General features: G+C 39.8%; 1 protein-coding gene across 3 annotated transcripts in view; it reads left to right on the top strand.

Annotated features, from left to right (window-relative positions):
* The window catches only part of col18a1a (collagen type XVIII alpha 1 chain a), a 74,315-nt gene extending 56,959 nt beyond the window's left edge, over nt 1–17,356 (top strand). For all 3 annotated transcript variants that reach the window (XM_029459664.1, XM_029459663.1, XM_029459662.1), the window contains 35 exons: nt 821–847; nt 1,022–1,228; nt 1,967–1,993; nt 2,160–2,222; nt 2,301–2,378; nt 2,482–2,532; nt 2,754–2,876; nt 3,014–3,076; nt 4,475–4,519; nt 5,257–5,388; nt 5,696–5,767; nt 6,394–6,420; nt 7,207–7,305; nt 8,122–8,157; nt 8,509–8,598; nt 8,690–8,722; nt 9,024–9,059; nt 10,772–10,831; nt 10,937–11,014; nt 11,189–11,224; nt 11,450–11,503; nt 11,687–11,758; nt 12,233–12,298; nt 12,537–12,567; nt 12,892–12,945; nt 13,052–13,086; nt 13,170–13,301; nt 14,075–14,234; nt 14,400–14,464; nt 14,671–14,799; nt 15,162–15,194; nt 15,305–15,613; nt 15,954–16,151; nt 16,307–16,422; nt 16,615–17,356. In XM_029459664.1, the coding sequence (XP_029315524.1) occupies nt 821–847; nt 1,022–1,228; nt 1,967–1,993; nt 2,160–2,222; nt 2,301–2,378; nt 2,482–2,532; nt 2,754–2,876; nt 3,014–3,076; nt 4,475–4,519; nt 5,257–5,388; nt 5,696–5,767; nt 6,394–6,420; nt 7,207–7,305; nt 8,122–8,157; nt 8,509–8,598; nt 8,690–8,722; nt 9,024–9,059; nt 10,772–10,831; nt 10,937–11,014; nt 11,189–11,224; nt 11,450–11,503; nt 11,687–11,758; nt 12,233–12,298; nt 12,537–12,567; nt 12,892–12,945; nt 13,052–13,086; nt 13,170–13,301; nt 14,075–14,234; nt 14,400–14,464; nt 14,671–14,799; nt 15,162–15,194; nt 15,305–15,613; nt 15,954–16,151; nt 16,307–16,422; nt 16,615–16,822 (3,045 nt within the window). In that variant the 3' untranslated portion in view covers nt 16,823–17,356. The remainder of the gene's footprint in view (nt 1–820; nt 848–1,021; nt 1,229–1,966; nt 1,994–2,159; nt 2,223–2,300; nt 2,379–2,481; nt 2,533–2,753; nt 2,877–3,013; nt 3,077–4,474; nt 4,520–5,256; nt 5,389–5,695; nt 5,768–6,393; nt 6,421–7,206; nt 7,306–8,121; nt 8,158–8,508; nt 8,599–8,689; nt 8,723–9,023; nt 9,060–10,771; nt 10,832–10,936; nt 11,015–11,188; nt 11,225–11,449; nt 11,504–11,686; nt 11,759–12,232; nt 12,299–12,536; nt 12,568–12,891; nt 12,946–13,051; nt 13,087–13,169; nt 13,302–14,074; nt 14,235–14,399; nt 14,465–14,670; nt 14,800–15,161; nt 15,195–15,304; nt 15,614–15,953; nt 16,152–16,306; nt 16,423–16,614) is intronic.
* The last annotated feature ends 3,109 nt before the right edge of the window (nt 17,357–20,465 follow it).

Here is a 20,465-nt window from a genome sequence, read left to right as displayed (position 1 = left end):
TATATATATATATATATATATATATATATATATTGTTTGTATTTTATTTATTTGATTACATATTGTGCTCAGTGTTATATACACAGATAAGCTGTGTGTGTATATGTCTTCATATGTTTTGTCTTATAAAATGTCATCACAATGATGTCAAATGTGAAATTAGGAAAATCCTCAAAAGTGAGGAGATTATTTTTGGCCTGATATTGATTTGATACTTGTCTGTCTTAAAACAACATACTAATATGCACAAAACCAGGAAATAATAAAACCGAAACACACACACACAGCAGGGGATACACAAAGACAACAAATGGCAGTAAAATACAAACTAAGTAGCAGGTACCAAATAACAAGGTGTTCTGTATCTAACTTATTTATGCTAACCAACATACGTTATATTTCTGTTAGGATTATGCTAAAATATATTGTTTTAGGGGTTTATTATCATAAGCACAACCATTACAGAGAAGCAGTTGTTGGCAATGAAAATCATAGAGCTCAGGTTCCCCAACAATACTCATTAAAAATGTATTATAAAAAGCAAACTAAAAATCTAAGACATAATATAGTGCAAGTTCAATTATAGGAATAAAAATGTAAATGCAGTTAATTAATATGCATAATGAGAAGTAATAAATACAAACACAGAGGTGTGAAACATTAAGTAAAGTATATATAAAGGCAGACACAACGAGTGTGTAGCTCTGTAACAATCAAACTCCCACTGGTGCCATCCCGAATCATTGGCTTTAGCGCCAACAAGTGAATGTGTCTGTGGATATGTATGTCAGTAAATGATTTCTTCTTTTCACTTTTTTAGGGAGAACCAGGGGAAAAGGGAACAAAGGTAAGTTAGAGATTATCTCTTTGATTTGAGTCAGCTGGAAGCAAAGTTACAGGTGTCTTGGACTGACTTCAGTGCTGTTGATATCTGGTTCAGTTGAAAGTAATCACTGTAAATAAATACAGGTTCATGTTAAATCGACTTCCTCAGTGAACACTGATGCTTCGTTATCTACAGGGCAGTGCAGGCTTTGGCTACCAAGGAAAGAAGGGAGAGCCGGGACTCTCTGGGCCCTCTGGTCCCCCTGGCCCTCCAGGGCCTGCAACCGAGTTTTCAGTCGGCGGTGACGGCTCAGTGGCTTCCGGTGTCCCCGGACCCCGAGGACCAGCTGGACAAGCAGGTGCCGCGGGCCCCCAGGGACCATCCGGAACTGATGGAGAGCCAGTTAGTAGACTACAGTTGAATTCTTAACATGAAAACACAACAGTGTCAAGCGTTATTATTATTAGTTACCAACTGAAGCTTTAAAGGTTTAAAGGTGTGTAAGATCTGCCAGAATTTAAACTTAACACATTAAAACAATGAATCAACAGAGTGTGAAGAGGTAACAGTGTTGACGTTATGTCAAAGACGTCTCTGTGTTGTTTTGAAGAGATATCTACTGAAGTTAGCATGCTAACAGCTAGCGCTGCTCCGTCCAGTCTAGGAGGTGATAGTGAGTCAGTGTAGCTCCAGTCTGCCTCAGTACAGAGGGAGAAGAAGTACAGCTGTTAGACTCTGCAGACTCAGGGCTCGTCAACATTACATCCATGATCCCTGCACGCTTTCATAGTTTGTTTTGATTAAATCCAAAGTGGCAGAAACAAGAAAACGACTCGCACCCTGGCCTCGCCCTCGCCTTCCGCAGGAGGCTGGCCAGTTGAGAGTAGAGTGTGTGAGAGAGACGGACAGCAGGTAGCACTGATTTAGCAGACTCCCCACCGGATCGTCAAACTTTCTGTGGCTGTGGTTACACAGGTTAGACCCAGCGCTCCATCAGCCCGCTGTGGCTTATAAAATAGCAGAGATATTTAGACTCTCAGGGTCTCAGCAGTCTGCTCTAATGAACTGACCGACTGACTGACTGACTAAATATCCCAAAATGACAAATGTGTCTCAGATTTCTTTATTTCATTCTCACAGGGTGATCCTGGGGAGGATGGAAAAACCGTAAGTTTTTTTGTTTTTCCTGCACAATACCAAGAACACTTAGAAATATCTAGAACTCTAATCAACCGTCAAAAGGTTGTGTGATGATGGGTTGTTAAATAAATACTTACTCACTTCTACTTCTCAACACCATGAGTGCCATAACATTATTTTATTCCCAACACAGGGCCCTGATGGACCTCCTGGCTTCCCAGGAACTCCTGGTGACTCTGGATCTAAAGGAGATAAGGTTAGATGCTCAGATCAACAGAATAACAAATACTACAATATTATTATATTATTACAATAATGAGTCTCATGCATACAGGGAGATCGTGGAGAGGGTCAACCTGGCCCCAGGGGATCACCAGGACTTCCTGGACCCCCAGGTCAAGGTATCAGATCTGTGAGTTCATCTTGACTTTAGTCGCATGCTTCGTAATGTTCAGGCACAACTTGTATCAGAAGAAATTTGTTGAAGAAAACTGATATCAGTTCATGTATTTCAGACTTTTGTGGACATGGAAGGCTCAGGGTTCCCTGATCTGGAATCTGTTCGGGTGAGAAGAATTACAATGTTTAATACTTCTCTCAACAGTCACACATTATGTTTTATTACATGACAATCATAGTCAAACCACAAAGAAGATGCATTGTTGGTGACATTTCTGTTTCTGGATACATTCATCTGATATGTTGCTAAACATCTTGCAGATCTGCAAAGACATCCTAGATTACTAGAAATCGGCCATCTGCTAAAGAGTTATTTTTGTTGTTGTAGGGAATGCCTGGCCTACCGGGTCCCCCTGGTCCCCCCGGACTCCCCGGTCCCTCTACAGCAGGCACAGCATCGAGTTCCGGGGCATTTGGACCACCAGGAAAGGACGGAGTGCCTGGTCAACCTGTAGGTTTCGATTTGTTTGTCTCTCAACCCCATCCAATAAGCCAAATGATTCTCTAAACCCTCTGAATCGTGATTTAAATGACTGTCGAGTCTAACCTAATCAACAACTACTGTATATCTGAACCAAATCTTTCTAGGGCTTGTCTGGTTTGCCGGGTACTGATGGCTTCCCAGGAGTTTCTGGTCCCCAAGGAGAAAGGGTAATGACTTTGTGAAAATCATTGTTTCTTCTGTAGGCTACAGACTAACAAAATGTAATTATTTTAGCCTCCGTAGTAGCCTCGCAATAGTTTCAAAATTAGACTTAGTTTTTGCTGATGTCTATCCTTGGTGTTTGTTGACAATATTGCTACTTGTAATTTGATCTGTGTGGGGCGCACTGATGTAGATAATATCACCTCAGTTCCAACATCCACACAGGCAGTCAAACAGCTTGGGCCGATGTTGTTAGCCGCTGCTTAGTTCCACGCAATCTCTGTGTTGTGAGTTGTGTTATTATGTGAATCACTGAGTAATGAATGGAGTGCTGGTGTTGTGAGTTTTGACAGTTTGGTCATTTGCTTCACCACAACTGGACCTATAAAAGAGAGACAGCTAACACTAGCTAGACCCTCCCAGCGTTCTATAATGCAACACTGAGTGAGTTGGAGCTGCCAGTGACTCAGCGGGTATTGTAAAAATATGTATAGTGGGAATTAGTGTTAACATTAGCAGGCTAGGCTAACTAGCATCCACTTTCCGATTGGGAAAAACGTCAGCACTATCACTCCTCTCAAATGTTAAATATTGTAAAAGGACGCTGTAAATTGCATATTGTACACAACCAACATAAGAGGTTGTTAATGGTTTGTATCAACACATGTAGGCTATAAAAGGACTAAGGCCCCAATCACACCGAGTTGGGGCGCTACAGGCACGGCCACTTCAAAAACGCTTTGGCAAAGCATGCCGAGCAAAACAGCGTGGTGCACCTGTAGAGCGGGGATGCGTGTGTAACCAGGCGATCAAATGTGATTAACGGAGAGAAAAAGTTAGATTCAAACAGATGTCGAGCTCTTGCAATTGCAAAACAACATACATTTGACAGATTATTTAAGAAAAATAAAGTAAGGTCACACTAGTCCACCTTCAGCCGTCAAACCATTTTACATTGTCTCGTTACTGGCTTCAAAACAGGAAGGAAGTGGTTTAGTAGTAAAGCCCGCCTCTTGTTGGATTTAATTGGCCTAAAGCCTGGCACTTGGGCGACCTTGTGATGAAAAATGTAGAATATATTAACTTTGTGCATCTAAAAACTGCTAGAAAATGTGTGCACATGTGAGGTGAGCCGTACCGCAGGAAAACAATGGTTTTGATGTGATTGGGGCCTAAGAAGTGTGGCTAAAACACTGGCTCTCAGATGTATGTCAGCCGCTGCCATGGTAACAGCTCACCCATAGGCTTGAAGTTTGGACGCTATAAAACAGGTGCACAATAGCCACAGTATTATTGTAGTTGAAATTTCCTTAAACAAAAAGTAAAGAGAATTAAAATGTCAGTTTGAATTCTAACTGACATTTCTATTAACACATTTTGTCGTTCTCTTCTTCCTACTTTAGGGGGATTCAGGCGAGCTGGGTCTTCCAGGAGCAGTTGGACAGAAGGTGCAGATTTATGACCCTTATTGTTTTCTTTCAGTTTTACCTTAAAGTAGCTGCGGCTTTACAGATATACACTCCAAAACACAACTAAATGAAAATTGGCTTTGTTGTAGTAACCAGTATTAGAGAAGACATAAGGGACATAAATTCAAGTGTAAGTTGGTAGCGTGCTTATGGTACCACAACTGTGTAATGCCCATTGGATAACTAGAATGACATCAACTTTCAACTATTTCTAAAGCTTTTATTATCCCTTTCATTTCTCCAGCCAAGCTCCTACTTTACTTTTCTTACAAATCTGCTGCCCCACTATTTATCCTCCTCCTACTTTCCTAAGTCTTCCCATCTGCAGGTAACTGGGCTCTAGCACGTCAGCCATCAAAGGGGATTTGTGTCTTCTAACAATATGCAAATGTTGTCAGCTACAGACTTAACTTAAAGTGTAATCTGAGTGCTGGCTATGGTTTGGTTTAACATTTGGTGACGTCTGATTTTGGCCCTAGAACAATGTGCATGGGTGTCTGTGCAGTTACATTATCATACGCACTATTAAACCATACTGACTCGTACTAAAAGCTGCATGACAGGTATTATCAGTTTCCTGCAGAAGATTCCTGATAATGATTATTTTTTAATTCACACTTCTTTACCATGGTTAGATGCACCTCACTGAAGATTAAATCTTTGTATTTGCTTTTAATTAAGTTTGTATTTATTGATTCTGTCATCCCACCCCACAGGGATCTCAAGGAGACCCTGGTTTACTGGGAATTTCAGGAGAGACCGGACTGGCTGGTCTGCCTGGACCCATCGGACCAGTTGGACAACCTGGGCCTCCCGGGCCTCCGGGACCAAGCTATCGTGTTGGATTTGTGAGTTTGTTTAGTTTTTGTAATGATACATTTTGGTAGAGTTGACAAAAAAAAAAATGCATTGGTTGTCTGGGACAGTTCAACAGGGGACAGCTCATGATGAAATAAATTGAAATATGAAAAGATGTTCAATGATAGCTGTACTGCTGACATATTGGTGTGGTCCATTTGTATATATAACAGTGAGATAAATCCTCTGAGGTGACCCGACAGCATTTCATCTCAAAATAAATTAAATAGGACATAAAAATAACAAAAACAAGTTTAATTTGGCTGTTTGTCATAAAATGTTTGTTGTTGTTTCAAGGATGACATGGAGAGCTCTAGTGGAGGTTTCAGCAATGGACTCCCTGGTGTCAGAGGACCTGAAGGAAGACAGGTCAGTACTGCATATTGAAGAAATACGATATATATCTGGGATTCTTCACATTTCAGAGTTTAGAATAAACAACAGATTCTCCTTTTATGAATTTTGAAGCGGTAAAATAAATGTGCATCACCACAGCGAGCCCCACAATCATAGAAAACAACACTTTCATCTGATATAGATAATTGAAAATTGTTGATCAATCATGTTACTTAAGTGCCGTTTGTCTTGCTTGGAAAGCTGCTAACACAAAGATCCTAAGTAGCTCAGATAAGAGCAGTTGTGAAGTGATAGTGTTGCCACTTCAACAGAGGCTTGATGTGTACACTAACTGATGTAGAAAGTACTCATTGTAGCAATAACAGAAAGTTGCAAAAAAAAAGAAACCGCGGTACTCAGTAACTTTATAATCCATTTTTATAATCAGTTTAATCACATGGGCTATTTGGCCCAGCTGCTATACATGCTGTAAACGGTCTGATTACAAAGTATCAACGTTTTTATGAAAACAGCATGACATGTACTTTGTACAGGTCTACATTTGATATGTCTGTGATTATTGAACTGGAACTACTTTAGAACTTTAGGAAGATATACAAAGGCTTTAAATTAACAAAAGCAAATGTGTGTGTTTCCAGGGTTCTCCCGGCTTGCCTGGACTTCTGGTAAGTAACTGAAGTAATTTCTCTAATCCATCATGAACTGGTCCTCTTGCCCCCTTCTCCAACTCATATAGTTTTTTCTACTTTTAAATCCAACTATTTAATCAAAAAGGGGTTTTGTTTTGAGTGTATGAAATGAGTGGAAACACACAAAGAAGCCTGAGCTAACGCTACCTGGGACTGAACTAAGGTCTCTAAGGTGATATCCAGTGTTTAGCCCCTGCACACCCTCAAGCGCCTTAATGAGTGTATTTAACATTCAGGTTTGGTTATTGGCGGCAGCCTTATCCTTGCTCCTCTCCTCTGCTGTCATTCCATGTGTTTGTTTGCTAAACCACTGGGGTTTGAGAACAATGAGCTGCAGCTTTATTGATTCCTGAGGGCAAAATAAGGTCTTTGCCTGTCTAAAGAGAGACAAACAGGGGGGAATAAACTATAAAAGCACACAAACAGATCTGAAAATAACAGAAATAAATACATACAATTAATGCATATAAGCAGTTACATAGAAATAGAAATAAAACTTAAGTATAGATTTACTGACTTTTTTATTTAGTATTTTTGTAGAATGTATGAAAACAAAGGGGGCAGAATGACAAATTCATAACAACACAGCACACACCCAAGTTAGCATGTTAACTTAAAGCTGTGTCGAGCTGCAAAGCTGGGTGTTGGTTTTAGGTGGGATCAGAAGTACAACTAAACTTTTCATAATTCGGGCAGTAATGTGGTAACTATGTTTCAATGAATTTAGTTTTTTACTGCTGTATCTTGATCATGCCTCTGCAGGGTAAGGCAGGGATGCCTGGTATGCCAGGTCAGAAGGGCAGTGAAGGCCTCATAGGAAGAGATGGACAACCAGGCTTGGATGGCTTCCCTGGACCTCAGGTAAAGTAGAACTACATGACAAATAAGAATATTTCATTCACCAGCTGCATGTAAGGGGTCACGTAGTTGTTGAAAAGTGTTAACACTGTGTTAGAAGTTGGTAACTTGTGTGATTAACTTTTACTTTAACCTTTAAAGGAAAGGTTCATGGTTTGTGTTAGAGCAGACTTCACAATGATGTCTTAAACCTAACAAGCCATGGGCCAAACATATTCATCATTCTCAAATATTTATGTCTGTGGACCATTTACCCCCGGGCCACAATAGGTAATTTCATGAAGTCCTTTGTATTGAGTACTTTCTGGGTTAGAAAATTATTATTTAGTTTTTTGAGAAAAAACAGCCAAGCATGCAGCCTGAAGTCATACAAATGTTGTCAAGATGCACTAATAGCCAACCCCTCACACAACCCTGTGTCAAGCAATTTTGTATTTAAAAAAAGTAATTATGATAGAAGGAAGGAAACGGCTGTTTGAGGACGAAGAAACATCTTTTGCACGAGAAGAGTTTGATAATGCACAATACATCAGACAGCTTGTCTGTGTTATCTGTTGAAAAGTGTAGTAGTAGTAGCCATTTTCTTTTTGTCCTTTTGAGCATATTTCCTTCATTTGATATTTAAGATCACTTCAGTTGTAAGATGCTTAAATAAACATGAATTTCTTATGAATTATATTTTAAATGATTTTAATTTATCATATCATTTAACAGGTTAAATTACACAGTTTAATATGATAAAAGCAGTGTTTTTATTGTCTTCAATAGGTGCTTTCACGTTTGTTTAATGTATCTTTTGTTTCCTTCCTCTTAAAACAGGGACCAAAGGGTGACGGTGGCGATAAAGGAGAGAGGGTAAATATAATGTTAAACCTGAATGTTTATTTATACATGATGTATGTATGTACACTGTAAAACAATTGACTGCAAGATGCTGATTTAATGTTGCAATACTGCAACACGCAAACGGTACCGTCTCACTTCTGTATGTTTCTGTGTAGTTATTTTGATCTGTCAGATCTTTAAAGTCTCACTAAAAAGAAAAAGATAAAAACGTAATATGTGTTACTTTTTTAAATCTTTATTATAACCATACAAAAAATAAAGCTGTGTCACCTCGATTTGAGTAATTTCCGGTCTTGGATGCTTTAATAAGTGGGACAGTTATTCATCTTTTTGCTGCTTGTGTGCTTGTTGTGGTTTTAGGGTGACCAAGGTCGGGATGGAACCGGACTCCAAGGTCCCCCCGGTCCACCAGGACCACCAGGACAAATCATCTACCAGACATCTGGCAACGTAAGTAACAAAAAGCTCAAATCCAAAACTACGAGCAGTTTGAATCAGTGACGACATTCATCTCATTCATTCTCTTTGTGTGTCACTACAGGCGGATGGTGTTGTTGGCAGTGTTGGGTCTCAGGTGTGTATTCATGTTTAAACAGTTATACTGATACAAAAATACAACAAATACAATTTAACCTTTGAGATTGTAGTTGATAGTGTGCGTGTATTTGTTTTACATGTATGTGGGGCTGCACAGGCACATTGTTTTTGTATTCACATGAGGCTTTGTCCTCATCTTAAAACAACTGAAACATGACAGACACACATCTGGATGTACTTGTACATTTTTGCATGTGTGCATGACAGTCAGTTAGCAAAACACAGAACACCAATGTGATGAAGTTAAATGTAAATATGTCTTTATATTTTCTGTACAGGGAGGAGCTGGTTTACCTGGTCAGGCTGGATTCCCTGTAAGTCTACCTTTAGATCCTAATGGTCTTTGTGTTGTCTCTTTGTCTCTTGTGTATTTTGAACATGTAGTTGATCTACATATATTATATTTAAAAACTTTAATTATTGTAAACAAAAGACCAAAACCAACAATGTGTTAGTCTGCCACTCAATACTTCTAATTTTCCAAACCATGTCTGGTGCAAACAGCCTCAAAACCATTCACTCCTAAAACAAGATGCAAATCTTAAAAAACAGGTCACAATTAAAGCTTAATTCTCAAGAAAGTAAAGTAAAGTTCTTATAAACCTACACCTTCCTACTATGAAGTACTATACTTCCTACTAAGTGATGGGATCCACTAATGTCTGCCAACGTTTTGGTTATTTCCCAGGGGCACCTCCGGAAATGGGGAAGTGCCTTAAGCCTGCATTCTTTCTAACGGCCAGCAGGGGGCGACTCCACTGGTTGCAAAAAGAAGTCTAGAAGTCTCAGATTGTATAGAAGTCTATGAGAAAATGACCCTACTTCTCACTTGATTTTTTAAGTCACTAAACATTTTCCTGATATGTTTATGTTCTCGATCTCTAGTTTCAAGTCTTCTTTAATACAACGTGATGTTCATTTCCTAAATGATGCTCACATTTAGAGTAAAATAGAAGATAAAGCAGCGTATGCTTTGGGGTATTGCAACCTTCCGTTTTGGTTGTTTGGCTTAAAACAGTAGACGACAAATCAATTGGTGATGTCACCATGACTACGTCCATTTCTTTTGCATATATATGTTTTTGTCTGAGCTATTTTTACTGGTTTGAAGTAGGCAGTGCTGATTAAAGTGATGTCACGTATTTTAGTGCAGTTTGTTTGTGTGTTTGCTTATGTTGCCAGTCCACTGTCTGCAGTTGATGAAGCAGATTAGCTAACATTTTGAGTGTTAATAATAACTAAGAATGTTTTTAATTGTGATTGATGCTTATTTAGTAATACATATTTAATGTCATGAAAAAATACTTTGTGATTTGAAACCACGTTTTCACAGGCTTAAACGAGGTAAAATACGATGTTAAATGTAATTTCCTTGAACAGTAGGGCCCTGTAGTATCGAGAAAAGCTGACTCAAACTGGAGTAATTTGATTTTGGACAACAAGGATTAAGATGATTTAGCTACAGAGACAGCACCTACCAGTAGGATCAATTCATTGGTTTTGGTCTTTTCATTTCATTAAAGGTTCAAATTCTGTGTGCTGAATGTTGGTGTGGTTGGTGACCCTTTTGTTCACATTTGGATTACGGATGACTGTCTTTAATCTAAATCCTTATTCATAGAAATCTCTCAGGTCTTAATAGATTTTACTTCCCTTTAACACTGTAATGTTTTTTTGTTTTTTTTACACTCAGACCAATTCAAGTTCCCTTTCTTTCAAATTCCCATAATAATTTAACATTAAAGTTTGGCATCCACAAAAGTTAGCAAGCTTCACCTTCTTCTCTGCACTACAGTTAGCAGAGAGCATGTTGCCACTGCATCTTCTCAAAGAAGGCTACAACATCTCATCCACTCATTTCTACACTCAATATCTAAACAGTGGTTGACTCAGCGTTACACAAGCTGCTCTTTGGAGACGGAGCCTAATGGAATGGCTTGAATTGATCTTGGGGATCAAAGACTTTCCTGCTGCCAAATGTTATTACTCATGTAAATTGCTAAATCGTATTGTCTTTGTCCTGCAGGGTCCTATTGGACCAAAGGGTGACAGGGGAGACTCTGGCCTTCCAGGCTATGGAGTGAAGGTAATTTCTTCATTTTTTTTCTTCAACTATTAATTTAGCCACTCGTCATCATTAAGACACTGCTGTAATTGAGTCTGTGTTGACTCCCTGATTATCTGTTTTCAGGGTGAGAAAGGTGAACCAGGTTTAGTAATTGGACCAGATGGAAATCTTCTGCATCTGGAACAGCAGAACGGTCTGAAGGTGAGTCTCACTGCATTTGACTGCATGCATTTACTGTGTCTGTTTTGACACATACACACACCTCACCTCTATCATTTATGATATGTTGCTACTTTCCATATCCAAATGTGTTGCTTGAGTTATGGTGGTGCATATATTGTTGAAACTACTCTGGTTTCTTTATCATGCCTTTAGGGAGACAGAGGATCACCTGGACCGGTTGGACCCACTGTAAGTGTTTCAGTGTTTCTATCTAAGATTTAATCATTTTTATTTTACTTTATTTAACCAGATAAGTCGATTGAGAACCAATTCTCATTTACAATGATGACAAAGTAGCAACAGAAATGATCTACACTAATGTAACAAAACTGTTTCAAGCTAAAAAAGTATTATTTTTGACTTCATTCTCCAGTCAGCTCACATTGTCTTTAATATCATGATGTATTGCCTTAGGGCCAGTATGGGCCTGCTGGAATAAAGGGTGAACTTGGAATGCCTGGAAGACCTGTAAGTACCACTTCCTTGGTGTCTTATATTGGTATATTGTTATATAAATATATTCTACTATTCTGTGTTTATACTAAGTTCCACATTCATGTTACTGACCTATTGTCTATTGCCGGAGTTGTATTTTAATCTCTTTTGTTTGCAAGTGCAGGGCAATACTAATCAACGTCTTTCTCCCCTCAGGGTCGCCCTGGTGTAAATGGGTACAAGGGAGAGAAAGGAGATGCAGTAGTTGGTTCTGGCTATGGCTACCCAGTAAGTGTTACTTTTATTACCAATGCATCGGATAAACTGATATGACAGTGACGTCATCTTGTTTACTTTCAAACCCCCAATCCATGCCAGGGTGTGATGAAGGCAAAGCCTCGAATGTCACAAAATACACAAATGCTGTGTTTCAACCGTATGGTACGGCTCTGTTTAACTCCACTCACGTTTGGTACCAGGTCCTTTTCTCTATTTAGTTTTCACACTGTGGTTAGTCCCCCTTCAGTGTAGGCAGCATGATCATCTGATCGCCACAGCGATGCCGAGTGAAACTGCCATTAAATTATTTTCAATGCGAACCTCACTGTAAAATAAATATTTGCAGTCGCTATTGACAGTAGTGTGTAGGATTTCCCGTGTCCCGCAAGTTATTATCCTCTCTGATCAGTGGTCTGCAGTGTTTTAACTCCACCTTCTAGTAATCCTTGTCACAACAAACAGTAAGAATTTTATTTTCAACAGGGAGTCCCTGGCCAACCCGGACCACCTGGACCCCCCGGGCCAGCCTTTCCCTTAGACCGCTTCAATGTAAGTACATTAGATCTGAAACCTTGTACCTTGAAATAAACTTTGGACATTTATATGTACCAGTTCCTGTAACACAAAGTTATTGTATTTCATGTAATGTGGTTAAGAGTTAAGCTCATATTATATCTAGTCTGCCTTCTTGGAACTACTGAGTCAGTTTCTAGTTGCATCATTTAAACCTTTGACAAATATTTTTCTCTGTTGTTGCTGGAATTATATTTTATCTTTCTGTTCATAGCGCTATGATGAAACTTCCAGGAATTATCCAGGTATGACACACTATTTGTTGTTTTAGCTCCAATATGTAATATTGTAAGATAGAAAGGGATCAGAAGGGAGAAGTTAAGTAAAAGGAATGAAGAGAGATTTAATAAGGGTTTAAAGTGTCTGCAGAGATAAACAGTTCTATCTTAATTTCAGTTTCCAGCTGCCTCAGCCTGAAGGGGATATACACCCTATTGTCAGGAGATTAAGCTGTCAAGTCTGACTAGATTTGAAGAATGAATTAATAAAAGTCAAAACACAGGGTGCTAAAATGTGTGCATGTAAGATCACCTATGGACATCAATGTTAAAAATTATATTTTGTTGTAGCGACGAAAGGGGAAAAAGGAGCGGATGGTGATAGAGGACTTCCAGGAATCCCAGGTAAATCCTAGTTTGCAAATTAAACATACTGTACCATTACACATATTCACTGCAGGACTGTGCTGAAGGGAATTATAATTACCTAATTACTATTTTTTTTTTTCAGGAACAGCCTCTAATTTTGACATTTACACATTCAAGGTAAACTTATCGATACACCACCTGTCAGTTTCATTAGCATGCTGGATGTATTGTACTTAATAATGTTAAACTGTTTCCAACAGAATGAACTGAAGGGAGAGCGTGGCGACCTCGGTGTGAAGGGAGAAAAGGGAGAGTCTGGTGGTGGATATTATGACCCACGTTTCGGAGGAGTACAAGGCCAAACAGGGCCTCCCGGCAAACCGGGCCTTGAGGTGAGTTTAGAGCGTCTGTCTTATATTTACAGGTATTAGAAGGGATAGTTTCTGATTTTTTGAAGTGAGGTTGTATGAGGTACTTACCCACAGTCAGTGTTTTACCTACAGGAGATGACGGTCGGCATGCTCCCAGTTTAAAGAAACATACAGGAGTAACAGCACAGACGATCAGCAATGTGCTGCTGTGGACGAGAGCAGCGGCAAAACTTATTTGAAACAGTGTACGCTATATTTTGAATATTTTTACTGTTTTATCTATCAGACAGCCCTTCCCTTTCCTGGCAAACTACCCCTTTAACATACCAGAGTCACAAAATAACTCAAACAAATTAACCAATCCAGGCAGCAGCTCCCATGTTCTGCGAGGTAAAATTACTGTTTGTTTCAATGGAGTCTGGTGGCTTTGAAGAGGTCAGAGATAAAGGCTTCAGTTTCCTGTCTGACAGCAAGGTAGGGCGATGAAAATATTCTATTCACCCGTCCACAGCAGTACATTGCTTAGCTTCCTGCTGGTACTCCTGTCTGTTTCTCCAAACTTGGGGCGTGCCAACTGCAATCAACGGACTATGGTTAAGTATACCTCATAAAACCCCACTTCAAACAACCAAACTATCTCTTTAACGGCCCTGATCCTATTTTGTCTAAAGATTTGTGGTTGTACAATAAGCACATGTTCAGTTATTACACATAAACAAAGTTGTTTGTCATGACCTAGTTGAGACATTTTAAAAATGTGTTCCAGGAATTAAGACTTTTCTCTTTCATGTCAGGGTCCAAAGGGAGAATCCGTATTGGGACCTCCTGGACCCCAGGGGCCACCAGGGACACCAGGGATTGGTTACGATGGGCGTCCAGGTGCTCCAGGACCACCTGGACCTCCAGGACCCCAAGGATCTCCTTCACTTCCCGCAGCATATAGGCCCAATAACCGTGAGCTGCTTTGTCTATTTTTAAATATTCTGGATATTTCTAAATATGCACTCCTACAACTAGTGTGGAGGGGACCTCAAGCTATTGTTTCTACTTGTTGGCTACAAACTGTACTTGAGCGATTTATTAGCCAATTCATAAACAAGATTTTGTTTTCTTTTGAAGCTGTCAGTGTTCCTGGACCTCCTGGTCCTCCTGGTCCTCCTGGAAGTGCTGCTATCTCCTCTGGGGTAAGTGCCATCACTGCATTTTAATATCATCCGACGTATTATGTGATTGGTAGGCTGGAATTATTAATAAGTTAAGAACATTTGCCTTATAAAATATTCAGCGCTGATCACAACCTTTCATTGTTAGAGCAATTGGCAGACATTTATTAGTTATTTCAATTTATGTTCGACCAAAGCTAAACACCATGTGTATTTGTTTTCCACAGGTTACTATTTTGAGGTCATATGACACAATGGTAGCTACTGCCAGACGCCAGTCAGAGGGCAGCCTCATCTACATCATTGACAAAGCAGACCTCTATTTGAGAGTACGCGATGGACTGCGGCAAGTCATGGTACAGTCATCTACTTTTCACCCAAGGAATATGTAGTGTATAGTTGACTTGCATTTTTGTTCATTCAAATTGAATATAGTTTTGTTTTATATGTTTTTATTTAAAGTTATTTCAAATAACTAACATTTTAATGATGCTTATTGGTCAAAATGTTTAACTGTATAACAATGTATTGTTCAACTGCAAAATACCTTGACTCATGAAAAGGTTTGCCTAACTTATGCCTAATTGCCAAAGTAATTTGATTCAGAGAGACGATATACACTACCAACATTATTATGTGGTACAGTTCACATCAGGTGATTCATTCATTGTGAGGTGAGATGTCAGTATTTGCTAAACACCTCATGTTCCCCTCTCAGCTTGGAGAGTACAGTCCCTTCTACAGAGATCTGGTAAGTTCCACAGAAGAAAAATAGAATAAACATATATTGCCTTTTACATTCACCATCTGTTTTTTATTTGTATTTTGTATTTAATCTCTCAAATGTTTTCTAATTTAAAGGAGAACGAGGTGGCGGAGGTCCAGCCTCCACCTGTGATCGTGTACCCCCAGTCCCACAACAACGGAGCTGGCCATTACTCTCAGGGTGGTTCTGCCATACGACCCATTGAGCCTCCTCCACATCCACCTGTAGACCCCAGATACCCCCCACGTTATGATCCCAGATTCCCAGAACCGAGACACACAGGTCAGACAGATGGAAGGTTAGCCACCCAACAGACTGACAACAGATACGCTGTAACTCCACAGCGACGGCCCAGTCCACCTGTACCGCAGCCTGCTGTCCATGTGGAGCCGTCAGCATCAGGAGTGAGTAGAGTTCTACTAGGAGAGCTCAAATGTAAATTAGGCAATTATGGAGGGGATCATGTTACGTTAATGCAGGATACATTGGTGTAAGCCGTAACCCTAAAATACTTAATATTCAGTAATTAAGTATATATGTTTGACAGGGACAATGAAAGTTATTAAAAAATAAATCAAATTTATCATTTTTAAAAATAAGGGTGCGATAGCAACAATCATTTTAAATGTCATTTCGATAATGTGCTTAGAAGCATATTACAATAATTGACCCTATACCGATGTCTAACAAGAGCAGGTCATACAGAGGCAGCTATCTTAACAGAAACTTTGTCTTCCACATCAGCTGCATCTCATCGCCTTGAACGCCCCTCAAACTGGTAACATGCGAGGAATTCGCGGAGCAGACTTCCTTTGCTTCCAGCAGGCCCGAGCTATAGGCCTGAAGGGGACCTTCAGAGCTTTCCTGTCCTCCAAGCTTCAAGACCTGTACACCATTGTTCGCAGGTCGGACAGAGACAGCTTCTCTATCCTCAACCTCAAGGTTAGATACTACTGCTGGGGAAGCTGTAATATTGCTAAAGGGCCAAAACAGACAGGGGAAGTTGTTCTGTTTATAGTACTTTGGAGGTCCAAATGTATGATGTGTATGAAATGTATGATGTATGAAATTTAAGCATTGTATTCTTATCCTTGCAGGACCAAGTGTTATTCAACAGTTGGGAGTCACTCTTCAGTGACAATATGAACAAAATGAGGGAGAATGTACCAATCTACTCCTTCGATGGGAGAGACATCCTCAGGGACAGCGCATGGTAAGTTAATTTTGTTTGTACACCAATCTTATATTTAACACAACATCCTGTGCGCTAACGTAGCTGTGAGTGTAGAAGCAGACTTTATTTCCTTTAAAGTTACATCTTGTATACTTTGTTGGTTTTCTATCTGTGGGCACGTACTGTATACTGTATATTCTGACCTATGTGCTTGTTTTTGCTTATCTCCAGGCCAGAGAAAATGGTCTGGCATGGATCAAGCAACAAAGGCCACCGGCAAACAGACCACTACTGTGAAACATGGCGGGCGGGCGACCACGCTGTGACTGGTCTGGCATCATCCCTACAGAGCGGCCACCTCCTGCAGCAAAGCTCCAGTAGCTGCTCCGGCTCCTACATCGTCCTCTGCATTGAGAACGCCTTCACATCACACTCCTAAAAATAAATCCCGTCCATACTCCGTTTGTTTTTGTTCTGGGCCCTAGTTAAACACAGTTTTAATTCCCCGAGAACACGCCTGGTGAACATGTGGCGTCCAATGAACTGGCCTTGTGGCTCTTTGTCTGGCAGAGACGCTTTGCATTGCCTGCTCCTCCCCTCCATAAACGCCAAAGAGATGGGTTGAACAGAGGGGTGTTGGGCCTTTTTTTCGGGGATATTGGCACATATTTTCTCCATGGGGCGAAACGGGAGCGGAGAAGCTTCTCAAATTGTATCCATTTTTTTTTATTCTGTATATTACATGTTTGTTGTTTGTGATTTTTTTGGTTAATTTTTTTTGACGTTTGTTTTACTTTTGAACTGTGTATAAAAATGCTATATCCATCCTGTTATTTTTTATTTTAGGTTTTGACTATTTCCACACTTTTTTCCAATTTCATTTAGCATTGTGGGCTATGACGGGGAACAGCACACTTTAAAAGACTATTTTAAAGAAGATGATAGATATTTATTTTTAAATGAAGTTATGTAAGGAAAAAAAAAAGATTTGGAAAAATAAAAAAATGCGAAATACCCTCTTTTATATTCTACGCAGCAAAGAACATTTAATTCTTTAAAACAAAGCTTCTGATCAGAAACTGTGCCTTATTACCAGGACTGCTTTACAAAATAAGCTCATATAGAGAACCACTCCTTTTGTAATCATTATTCAACAAATGTAAACGTTACAGCGTGTTTTGTAGTGATGTGTCCTTCCATGTCGAGGCTTCGAAGCGTGTGTCGAGTAATCGCGGAAGATTTTTGTGAAGCACGTATCGAGGCTTGTGTTGATGACGTATGTGATGACTGTTCAAAGCCTCGAGAACCTTTGCGGATTTGGTGTGCGATTCGAAATATAAGGGGGAGCGAACCGCAATTGAGCCCCCTCATAATCAACACTTTACATAACCGCAAATGTGTGGGTTGTTGTTGTCGTAGTATGCATCGTTGCTGTTGAGTCGTTGGTATTGCGTTTGTATTGGATCATTATGGAGCCAGCCAACTAGCGAAACAATTGTTATGCACACCAGCATCATCTTCCTTGTGACCAAGTAAAGATACCAAATCTAAATCTGTTGAAAAAATAATGTACATCCAACGTGTACATTGCACATCCCTGGTGGCATAGCTCGTAGAGCAGGCGACCCACATTCAAATGCTTGCCGCAGCGGTCCGGGGTTCGAAACAGACCTGCTGCTATTTGCTGCATGTCATTCCCCTTCTCTCTGTCCAATCTTAAACTGCACTATCATTTAAGGCGGAAAAAGCCCACATTTTTTTCCAGGCACTCTCTTCTCAGTAATACGTAATAACATCAATCTTTATTTTTAAATAGAACATTATATTCAGTCTTATATGTGTGCGTCAAATAATTTTCAGGGCAAAGATATTTTAAATCCGCTGCAGCCTTGCACTTCGCCGGTTTTACATTTATTGTCCACTTGAAGGCGCAGTAGAGCAAATGAAGCACCATGAAGCTTTGGCCCATGAGCGAACCAATCGGATGGAAAGCTTCAATGCTTCATGACGCTTCATCTCGCCATCACTAGTGTTTTGCTCAAGTGCATTCAGACTTCACACTAAATTTAAATGACCTTGTTGGACATGGACACTACTGTATTGAATAATCCCACATCCAGAGGGCAAGATTCCTTCAAACTTCAAATTGAGCCTTTTGAATCTAAAATTATTATTTTCCCTTTTATCACTTTTTAAAAACCTATCAGTGAGTAAGCTGGAAATGATTAGTTTTCTGCTAATCTTTTATGGAGTGATTGCTGTCACGGGTGTTGGGGACAGAAAAAACAGTATGTTAAGGAGGAGGCAGTTTTTGCATTAGCCTTGTTTGAATTTCAGAGATTAACCTGGCCTTAGAGCTACTGATGTCTTGACTGAACCTGTGGATATCCATTTTTATAACAAATTGTGCTGTACTGTTTCTCCCAGGCACTGAATAAAAGTCTTTTTCAACTACACCAATAATGTGATGTCCTGTAAATATGTCTGTAGGCCTACAGTGTCTTGAATTCGGAACCAAATGGCCCTATCTCCTATCTCTGACTGTGGCCTTGATATGTTTCACCCGGCAGCCCTGACCAGCAGTTTTATGGCCTACTCAATGAGACTCCACCACAAATCAGTGTCTCCAGTGGCAATGACAGGCGCTCAATACATCTTGGTCATTCATCATCTACTTACCGTCATCGTTAAAAGGTACTATGTGGAGTCTTCAGAAAGCCCTTGTTAATAATGACACTGGTGGCCGTTAAGTGAACTGCAGCATCATATTGTAGCTAAATTACTAGCTAGCTGGCTAACCTTGGTTTAGATTACTGTTAGCTAGTTGCATCGCTCTTGTCAATAGTTAGTTAAAAACCTTTGCTTTGTACCGTTACATAATTTATTGTTGGCTAAAATCAACACCGTTTGTCAATATAAATGAATTTGTATCATGGACCATGTTAGCTAGTGAAGTAATATGACAAGCTAGCCAGCTAACATGTCCATGCTAGCCAATTTACCAGCCACATCAACCCAAGGAGTCTGGATGGATTAGCAGACTTTATTCATTCAAATCTATTTCACTACGTTAGCTACACACTGGGGAGATGAAGAGAGGCAGGGGACTCGGGAGTGTGCGTAAATGTTACATCATTTGGATTTTTCCGGCAAAATCATCAGAAGTTCTTTAGCAGTCTACAGACCTTTATAGGTCTCAGTTTTTAAATTACGTTACAATACGTAAATCAATGGCAATACAAAGCCATTAATGTATGTACATTGTTACATAGCACATTTAATCAACACCTGAAATTTAATTCAAGTATTGGACTGTTCATCTAACACAGTGATTCTCAACCTTTTTTGGACCAGCTCCCCACTATCCATTATCCAGGTCCAGGTTATATTATTAAACAAATCTTTTGTTGTTTTTACCTTCAATTGCTCTAATACACCATGTACCCAGGGAGCAAACAAAGACATTTTATTAAGGAGTGTTAAACAAATGCAACGGTAAGAAGATTCAAATTTTAATCTGTGCCATAAACTGCAGCCAATCAGAGACAGGTCAGACATTCAAACTGTAACCGGTGTTAAACACAGCAGCCTCAGAAATGTGAAACAATTTGCACTCTTGATAAACAAGCACAAAGGAACAAGTCTGAGGCGCTGCCCCCCCCCCCCAACGGAACGCTGTGTTTTATTTTATATAACTATATAGCGCCAAATGTGCTCTTTTATTAAATAAACCAAACGCTTATGTTATTTATCTAATTTATGTGCACGTTTCCATATTTACTGCATTGCTTTGCGCATTCACATTCTCTCCGTTTCGCGAACAAACGAGAGGAAAGGAGAGGAGAGAACTACAAAGTGCAAAAAAGTAAAAAAAACAACACATTAATTAAAAATGGAGCAACGTCGACTCCAACGTTCAGAAACTCAGGTGTTCGCGTATCCGTATCCGCGTTTTTTAAACACACAGCCTGAATCAGCAGCAGTGATGCAGATGTTAGCTCTGCTGATGTTAGCTCTGCTGGTGTTAGCTCTGCAGATGTTAGCTCTGCTGGTGTTAGCTCTGCAGATGTTAGCTCTGCTGG

The sequence above is a fragment of the Cottoperca gobio genome, chromosome 21 (assembly GCF_900634415.1).
Source record: "Cottoperca gobio chromosome 21, fCotGob3.1, whole genome shotgun sequence".
Classification (NCBI taxonomy): domain Eukaryota; kingdom Metazoa; phylum Chordata; class Actinopteri; order Perciformes; family Bovichtidae; genus Cottoperca; species Cottoperca gobio.
Note: the sequence above shows the minus strand (reverse complement) of the source record. Positions and strands in the feature narration are given on the sequence as shown.